Source organism: Carya illinoinensis, chromosome 5 (genome assembly GCF_018687715.1).
Source record: "Carya illinoinensis cultivar Pawnee chromosome 5, C.illinoinensisPawnee_v1, whole genome shotgun sequence".
NCBI lineage: Eukaryota > Viridiplantae > Streptophyta > Magnoliopsida > Fagales > Juglandaceae > Carya > Carya illinoinensis.
The window spans coordinates 42,826,712-42,837,075 of NC_056756.1; the positions used below are offsets into that span (position 1 = coordinate 42,826,712).

The 10,364-nt window shown below is 34.5% G+C and overlaps 1 protein-coding gene across 1 annotated transcript; it reads right to left on the reverse strand.

Moving 5' to 3' along the window:
• Nucleotides 1-239: 239 nt before the first annotated feature.
• Nucleotides 240-7,237, reverse strand: LOC122309833 (DIS3-like exonuclease 2). Its single transcript, XM_043123524.1, has 7 exons — nucleotides 6,648-7,237; nucleotides 5,434-5,858; nucleotides 5,285-5,338; nucleotides 5,108-5,176; nucleotides 2,263-4,503; nucleotides 1,479-1,550; nucleotides 240-1,335 (listed from the first exon to the last, which is right to left on the reverse strand). Exons 1-7 carry the CDS (start codon nucleotides 6,766-6,768, stop codon nucleotides 916-918), a joined length of 3,402 nt encoding a protein of 1,133 aa, XP_042979458.1. The 5' UTR covers nucleotides 6,769-7,237; the 3' UTR covers nucleotides 240-915.
• Between the last annotated feature and the right edge of the window lie 3,127 nt (nucleotides 7,238-10,364).

Sequence of the window (10,364 nt, forward strand, 5' to 3'; positions counted from 1 at the left end):
TACTTTTATTTTGTTTACTCTGATAGCTATACCACAAAATCACTAATTAATGAGAGCTAAGTCCTGCAATTTTCCGTTTTCCTTGATTGAAGGAAGGGGGGGGGGGGGGGGGGGGGGGGGAGGGGGTGGTGCTAAGTTACGACGGATCATGAAGACGCTCAAATCAAAATCCATCCAAGCTCTTCTTCCTTCTTAGGGGGCAATTGTTAAATTGAAACCAAAAGATCGAGCAACATCCATCCATCATGTAGAACTCTAGTGGCAACCTTGTTTTGGTATTGCAATTGCTCGAGTACAAATAAAAGCAAAGCAGCACTCCCAACAAAAGAGAATTACACTTCCATGTCACCATTTTCGCCCTCCAAGAAAACGTGTTATTCAAACTGGGATTTACAGCCACCCACCCACCCACCCAGTTTTCACAGTACAAACATACCAATATAAAATGCAGCATCATACCGGATTCGAACTACTGCAAGTTCTAGCCGCCCAAAATCAAAAATCTATTGGGCCGCAGTCGAAAATGAGCAAAAAGGAAAAATACAGCATGAATTCGGCTTTTTTTGAAAGGTCAAATCTGCAGACGACAGCAGATGTTAACCAAGTAATATTGGATGGAACTGGCCAACAAAAACAAGGGCCTATTCCAGCATGCAGCTTCTGCTTTAAAAAAGCTACTAAAAGCCAAAGTCACGACAAAACTTCCCCCAGTATCTACACTCGCCACCAGGTGTTTTACCGTCACACATTCAGAGTATCAGCAGATTTAGACCATAATTTTCTCTTCTAATGCTATTGGAACTATACACTACTTTTGTATCTACAGTGCTTGCCAATTCCAATCAAAGCTCTGTTATCTCCATCTTCTCAAAGTATCCTTCCCAACACTTGGCCTGACACTTCCAATCACCCATATTACCTTAAGTAAGAACTCATATAGAGCCTAACCCCAATATCAATGGGACCATCATCCCCACCAACTGGATGAAGTGAAACAGGAATTGTCGAAAGCAGATGCAATGTTAAAGGGAAAAATCCAGGAACAACTTCAGACTTTGAAGTGTCAAATTGGCTAATGGCCTCCAGATCCTTGGCAGCAACAAGAGTGTCTCCTACTTGTTCATTGGAATTCCCTCCCAACACCCCCAGTTCAGCTTCCAGATCATATGGACTTACAACAAATGCAACATCTTCAAGTGCCTTCCATTTACCAGTGGTAACTCTCCTAGATGAGCGTTTGTTAGAAGGACATAAATTAAGCACCAATGTGGAAGTAGCCTCGAGCCATTCTACTGTCAAGCCTTCAACTTCATCATAATATATCCGCCGCTCAATCTGCATTAAGGGGAAGAAAATGAAACTGCAATTTTTTTTCCGATAGTTAATTGCAAAATTTAGCTTCCGTACACAGGGAGCTCAGAATACAAAGAGAGACAGGTTTAATTTAAGCAATGCATAGAAAGTCAGAAGCAGCTTACAGCAAGCTTTCGGATATAAATGGACATGAATCTTGGCCCAAGACCCAATACCCTTGCTTCTGAGAATAACATCTACAAAAGAAAAGAGGCCAAACATAAATCACTAAGCAAGTACTCAAATAATCAGGCAACAAAGACAACAAAGAACAATACTCAAACGGCCTAACCACCACAGAACAAACCCATTTTGAAAGTATTTAGCCCTAAGGCCAGACAGATTGAATTTTACCAGTTAGACTTCAAACTTCTAATTGACGACACATCAAGATTGAATATTAAATTCATTACATCACATTGAATTATCAAACTATCAATCACATTGAATTATCAAACTATCAAGTCTAAAAGACAACAGGTCATGAACAAAATGAGAATATTCACATGGTAAGAATGTCCCGTTGTAGCATTCCTGCTACATCAGAAGCATATAAGGTTCTATATTATCAATATTCAAGTTTAAAATAACAAATATCACCTGTATATGTCCCGTATACTTGAGCTATGCCTATTATCACAATAAAATTCTTATTTACTGATAACAAAATAACAGATATCACAATATGAGTGCATAATACGATATTACAGAGAATATGGTGGCAACTTCCATGGACAAAATACCATCAAAGGTACAAGACAAAAGTAGACAGAACAAATCATAAAGCAAATCCTGCGCCATATAGATGCACTACAGTAAAGGCAGTGATCACAATCCACTTGTGGGTAAAAAAACCTATAAAAAAAGGGACTGCAAATTACAAGGGGCTAAAGGGAGGATAACATATACCTGTTTCCTCCGTAGCAGGGCCCACATGTAGAGTTTGTTACAGGAATCCTTGACATGCCTGCTCGCCAACTTTCTCTCATTGCAATTAGTAGCTACATTTGTAAGTAATTCAGTGCAAGGAATTCTATGCTTTAGTGCTGCAGCAAACAAAGCTTCCCTACCTTCGAGGGATTCAGCAGCATCTCTATCAAAATGAATACCAGTGAAGCATCTTATTGCCACACTCTCTCCCCTAATATGTTTTTGCAACATTCTTTGATGCTTCAAATACAACTCCTCAGCCTCAATGGCTGCAGCCAGCATCCGGTGTACAACAATATCTGGATACCGACGCAGTGGAGAAGTAAAATGAGTGTAGAGAGGAACAGCCAGTGCATAATGACCCCAATCACCTTCAGTATCTTTTGAATCTCCACTACAAAAGTAAGTAGCCAACTGCATTGGCCTTAAAGCATACGATATAAGTATATCAAACAACACAGCATCATCCTCAAGCTTTTCCTTGATTTGCTCCAATGACTGATGAAACTGGCCAGAAGAAGAAGTGTCCAACTCCAAACCATGTTTGCAACAAAATGCTTCAAACTCTCTAAGCTTACGCATATTAGGTTCAGGATGCCTCCGCAGTAATGCACAACTTGGAAAAGCTCTTGATATGATTTCAGCGGCTGTCCTATTTGCCAAAAGCATAAACTCCTCGACCAATTCATTTGACTCCTTCTGTTCACACAGCATAGTATCATATGGAATACCATTTTCATCAAATAGAAAAACAAATTTGGAGCTTTCCATTCGTAAAGCCCCGTCGTTAAACCTCTTCTCCTTCAAAATTTTGGAAATCTCATGAAGGCTTTTAACACATCTAATTACATAAGGCCACTCAAAATGGCCATGCAACTGGGGATGTCCATTTTCAAGGGCATTATAGATCTCCCCATTAATTATTCCATCAATAATGTCCTGAGCATGTTCATATGAAAGTTTGCAACAAGATTTTATCACAGTACGGCCAATCCAGCGGTCTACAACATCCCCACCATGGTTGATGTCCAAGAACATAGAAAATGCCAGCCTATCTACTCCAGGGTTAAGCGAACCTAGGTTCTCTGAAAGAGGTGGGGGCAACATTGGTATTTTACCTTGCAACAGGTAGACACTGCTTGATCGGATCAGAGCCTCTGTATCTAAGGTTGTATCGGGTAGAACAAAATATGATACATCAGCAATATGGATTCCTACTCTGAAATTGCCATTGGACAATTTTTCAATAGAGAGGGCATCATCCAGATCAGTGGCAGTGGATGGGTCAATAGTAAAGATGCACAAATTCCTAAGATCTATTCTACTTTCAAATTCCTCTTGTGGCACCTCCCATGGAACACTTGGAAGGCTCGATAGTAATTCAGGAGAAAACTCAGGTGAGGGAATTGCATTTTCAAATAATATTGCATTGATCTGTGGCTTTAATTCACTTCCACGTCCAAAACTACGCAAGATGCGGGCTTGTGGAACAGGACTTTCTTCATCCCACTCAGCAATTTGTGCAGCTACCAGCTCCATTTCAACTGTTGAATCACCCTTCTCTAATCTTTTTCTGATGCAGTCTGGCATGCCATTCACGAGGACCATCATTTTTGGAAATTTAGGGTCAGTTGGTGTCAGGTGAATGTACTCACGGTTTGATAATGGCAATGAAGTTTTGTTGTTCTTTGCATCCTTTCCACATAATTCACGATAAGAAAGCCACTGCTTAACATTAAGATAACCCACAACAGCATCTCGACGAGGAGACATCTCACTTATGGCAACAATTCTGCCAGTTGGTCGTTTTGAAGGGAATGAACTAATTAAAGCACACATCCTTCCCAGTGCAGTGTTTAGTTCATTCTGCCCACTACAAAAATCTGCATGTAACAAATCTGACGCAGCAGCGAGATATGGATCGACAAGATTACAACTAGCCGGCCCTATTGGGTCTAAGTGAACAGCTTCTCCAGTGAAAGTGCTGTCCCCATAACAAAACCCCTTCTCAGGAAAGGGACAACTTCTGTGATGGGCATGCTTACATTCAGCATCTACCTTACCTTTACCTTTGCAGCTGTCACTAGAAATCTCACTATCTTCCAAGAGTAAGTTACAATCTTCCACTGGTGGATAATTGTTAGATATCCCAGTTGACCCTTTCATCCTGGTCCATAATGACAAAGGATCAATCTTGATCACAACAATATCTCCTTCCACCTGCATCAAAATCAATGTCAGAGCAATCATAAGCCTCATCCACAGGCAGAAATAGTGAAATACAAGAGAAAAAATCTCAATACCAACATTTAATGAAGAATTATATAAATTATACTAGCACATACATGCAGTAAGATTGCCATAGAGAAAACGACACTAAACTGGTCGGTGTGTGCTTGTTTTCAATATAAAATGATGTACCATAACAAAAACAAAGGCAGGTCAAACCCATCACCAACTACCAACAAAACCAATCAGGGTATACAATGCATAAGCACAACTGAACACATACATACAGGTACAAAATGACTCCAAGAGTATACTTCCTTGCCGGTAAGCATGCAAAGTTCCCTGCTTCTTTGTCATGTGCATACCCCCCCCCCCCCCCCCAAAAAAAAAAAAAAAAAAACAACAACCAAGTTCATATAGCATGAATATAGGAATGGAATGATTTAAAATCAAAACCCAACTGCTTCATTAAATGGAGAATGGGCTCTTTTGGCCAGAGATGGGGGTGGGGGCAGAGGTTTTGCGTGTGTAAAATAAATAATGCAAGAGATAAGTCAATTGAAGAATGAGTAAAAGAAACCCAATGCACACTTACAGCTCTATTCTGAGCAGCAATTCCACTAACTAAAGCATCTGTTGGAAGCCCATCAATTTTGCAATAAGCCTACCAGTTAAACAAACGGGTAGTCACATTATTTATCCAGGTATTTATCTTTGATGAGCACAGAGAAACCTTAAACCATAATTTATATTGAACTACAATTTAACAAACCTCAAGTCTATTGTAAGCATTGACACGGAACACAGCTTTAAAAGCATCACCTTTCTGAAACAAAAAATAACGAATGAGTCAACAATTTTCCATTCTCTAGCAGATTATTCCAACCTATAATCCACATCATGATCGCTTTTCAGACTAACCTTTAATGCCTCATCAACAGCCTCCATGGACCAGTATGGATCAAAATATTTTTTTTGATAACCCTCAACATGAGGGAAAGGAAACAAATCCTTGTTTGCAAATGTCCCAGGTGACCCTCCAGAAGCAATTGGTTCAAGACAAGAATGCGAAAAGACTTTCCTACCATAATCAACTACATACTGATTTGGTATGCTTTGCACCTCCATGGAGTCTGTCTGTTCACTGATATGCATCGATGGCATAGAATAGAAAGCAACATTAGATGCTCCAGTTAACCCATCCACGTTTGCATGATGTATGTCCAACCCATGCTGCTTTGATGAAGAACTATTTGAGATTGCAGTTACATGAGGACATGTTTTACTGTCTCCACCAGTGCACTCTGATGCTTCACCATGTATGCCATTCGCTGCACTAGAATAAGCTACCAAAAAGGAAGAAGGGAGGATTCAAAGGGAAATTCAGTATCAAAGTTTGAATTTTGCACACGGTCCTATATAGGGGCATAGCCAGAATCTTATTTTAGAAGGGGCATTATATCATTAAGTGTGAGAGTAAGAGGGAGAGAGAATAAATGTCACAAAAGTAATTAGAAGCAAGAGAAAAGGAAAAAGAAAAGGTAATGGTGTTTGCGCCACTCTGAGCATCGGCTAAGGTGGCACAAGGGAGAAATAGGACTTGGACTTCCCCCAGTCAACATACAAAAAGAATATAACAGTAAAAATATAAATGATATGCAACTTATTCGAAACTTATATTAATCTCAATTCAGATTTTCATTAGGTATATTAATCTCAATTCATATTTTCATAAGGTATATTAATCTCAATTCTTGGGAGATTGTAACGGTACAGCATCTTTACAGGCACCTGAAATGTTCTTACCAAATCCTAACCATAATTCACTCATTTCCAAATCGTAACAAGCACATGCTAGATAATCCCACTCATCAGCAATTATAACTTCCCCGGAACATTTCCTGGTAAACTTATTCCATCACCACGAAATTTTAGATTTTGTTTAAATCTTACTATGTTCACATAACGTGATTATTGCAAAAATCCAGAAATGAAATTCGCCAAAAAAAAAAAAAAACAAAGCGAAGCTAATCTGTTCCACCGTGAAGAACCCCAAAAACCCAGTCATAAATTCACCAAAGTCTCCAATGAAAATAATACGCAACAAAAAAGAAAAGAAAAGAAAAGAAAATTACCAGAAGTGGGAGGGGTTTGCTTGGATCGCCGATTAGATCGGCGCTTCTTCTTCTTCTCCTTGTCACCATCGCAATTCACAGTAGACGGTTCAACCACAGATTGCTGAACGACGCCCCTCATATTTTAACGAAAAATAATAATAAGCCTTTTAAAACCACACAAAAAATGAACCCCACCCCACCCCCAAAAAAAATCCAACAAATAAAGAAAAGAAACAGATAAAAAAAATAGAAACCCTAGTTGGATCAGAAAAATCAGAGATAAAATTTGGGCTTCTTCCGATCGGTAAAAAAATATACCGGAAGAACCCGATTAAGGAGAAAGATAGTTTCAGGAAGCAGAGAGGAGGAAGAAGAAGAAGAAAAGGAGGAGAAACGAAACAGTGGAAAAGAGAGGACGAGGGATTTATATAATAATGTGGAAGATTTAGAAGAACTGGTAATGGTGGTGGAGGTAAAGGAAAAGGAAAAGGCAAAGGAAGTGATGATTGGTCGGCGGGGACAAAGGCGCCGACTCTCGATGCCTTTTGTCTGGACTCTGACCTCAAACCCACTTCTCTCTCTCTCTCCCCCCCTTTTCTGTTTCCTTTCTCTTTTTCATACTTTTCTTTTTCTCTAAAAAGGAATTAATTGAGTGAGGGAGTTGAGCTGTTATGATCGCTGGATCTCTCGACACGTGTTTTAAAATCATAATTAAAATTTTCTTTAAGTTTTTGTTAAAAATCTAATTTTAATTAACTGATACGTGACATAATCTACCTTATTATCCAATAAAAAATTGACACGTGGTATATTTACGTCAAAGAATAATTTTTTAATATAAATTTCCTCTGATATAAATATCGAAAATTTCATATAATTACGATTTTTTTTATTTATATATATCTACAATGTTGCAATAGTCCAAATTTCATATAATTACAATCTTTTTGAGATTTATATATTTTAAATCTCGTTTAGATAGAAGAATTATTATATTTTATTTCATTTTATTATTATAAATTTTTAAAATTTTTACATAAAATATAATAAATAATTTAATTTTTTTAATTTTTAAAATAATAATAATATTAAAAAATAATATTTTAATAATATTTTATTTAACTTTCAATGATATATCACATTTTAAGCTATAGTCACTTTCCTATGATCACTTTCTTAACTCTGAGTTAGGAAAATTTAATTCCTCTATTTTATGGCATTACTGTATTTGTTTTTATTTTTGTTGGGGTCTCTCTCTCTCTTATATCGTATTTCTAGTTTTGATGGATTCTATTTTGCTCATAAAATAATAATAATAGAGAAAGGAAAGTTCTAGAAATCATTGTTCCATCTTTTTCCTATTGACATGATAATGGTAATTAAATCTCACATCAACCCTTACTAAAAAAAATTATGAAAATCTAACGTTTATTAGACACTGTCATTAATAAAGCAGATTGTGGTATAGTTTCTAACATTTTGTTTAGAAAAAATAATTACAATTGATTCGAAATAATCCTCATTAACATGAACCAGAGCATATATATATATATATATACAAATAAAAAAACATCTCTAAATAATTAATTCTATATTTTAGTTAATATCACTTTTTTATAATAAATGATATCTACAGTTTTAGAATGTATAAGTTTCAGATATTTTTTTTTTAAAAAAAGACAAATTTTATTTACACTCCCCACATGGGGATTGCATGTGTAGATCTTTTATTAAATGCAAAAAAATATTATTTTAATATGGATATTTTAGTAATTTTAAAAATAAAATTACATATGCCTGTATTGCAATTCCTATTTGGAGACTGTACGTAATATTGCTCTTGAAAAAATTGATAAGTTTGGAAATTATATAAAAAATTATTTTTTTTAATGATAGATCTTGCTTTTTAAAAAAAATTTATGAGATCTACCCGCCAAAAAATTATATCTAATATTACTATTTATTGAGCAATACTACGTGCTGTCCTAATTTGAGGATTGCAATGTAAGTTTAAGAAATTTTATTTTTAAAATTTTTTAAAATTATAAAAATATCTCTCTTAAAATGATACATTTTCTTATTTAATAAAGGATCTATATGTGCAAATAAAATTTCTCCTCTTTAAAAGATATGCACTTACCATTTTAGGACACTAGATTTCAACATGACATTTCGAGCACTTGATTCCTTCAATAAACTTGGAATGATGCTAGGCCACCGCCCAGCTGTCATAAATGGGCGGTAGCCGTTAATTTTTTCTTTTCATATTTTATTTAACATATTTAAATATTTTAACAAAATTTTAAAAATACACAAATATATTAAAAGTCACTTCTTTAATTATTAAAAAAATTTAAATATACTAGCAGTTAAAATGGAGGGACAAACTCATATGACATATTAGCATTTTCTATAAATTTGTTTAATGTGAAGATATAAAAAAAATAAGGAAAATGATAGGATGATCCAAATAGTGCCCTCATTTTAATCGAAATTGTATTTTTTTTAATTTAATACTTAAGAAAGTAATTATTAGTAAATTATTATTTTTATAAAAATCTTGTTTTAAAATTTGAAAAATTTAAATTGTTTTTAAATTTAATACTTAACAATTCGAGATTAAGCAAAGAACATGCTTAAGAAAATTAATGCAGTAATAATTTTCCATTTGCCAAAGTAATGCAGTGGCGAAACATAGAATATTTTATGCACTCGTATTACGATTAAAATTTATGCATGTACATTTAATAAATAAAAAATAAAAATTATCCATGCAGATGATATTCCAGAAAAATCGTGCTTTATCAGGGATTTATCATTTCATTCACACCCAAGTTCAGATATAAATTCACTAGAAAAATTCACTTTCAATTGGCTTGAGAATTTATTCAACTTGAAATTCAATATTTGAGTAGTTGAAACAAGAAGTCATTTCAAATCTCAACTCTGGATTTTTGTAATTTTAAAATTTAAAAATCTAGCATATTTTAAAAAAAAATTAAAATTTATATAAAAAAATTATTTTTTTAACAATATATGTTATTTAAAAAAAAAAACAAATATGCAAAATGTACGTAACCTAAAACTTTACATTATTCGAAAGATTATTTGAGTGTAAACGATAAAAATCCCCACAAGTCAGTCTAATCGAGTTAAGTAAAGTATATTCTCATTGTCTCTTTGATTTCATTCAAAACAAAGATCTATTTTTTTATTTTTTTATTTTTTAAATATAAGAGATTTATATACTCTAAAATTGTAGATATTCAAAAAATTATTTGAGTGTAAACGACGACAATGCTCCCTGAGACCCACGGGGCCGCGAGTCAGTCTAATCCAGTTAAGCAAAGTATATTCTCATTGCCTCTTTAATTTCATTCAAAAGACACAGACCATTTATGTGGTCCATAATCTTTAAATAGAAAGTGATTGTCTCTCCCACAATCACAACGTACAAAACTCGTGCTGTGACTTGTGGCCATAATTTAAAGTCACTATTATTATTATTATTATTATTATTTATTTATTTATTTTTGCATATAATATTTAAGTTCTATAGAGAATTATACAATTTTTTTAACTCCAAAAAAATTATTTTTTTTAATTTTTTTATCCAAAGTCTATGCTATCGACTTTTGCATGTTTGCTGTGTTAAAATAATTATGAAGTGATTGAATTTTTATAGTAAATCTTTAGAATAATTGAAAATTCAACACGATTTCAAATTAAATAATC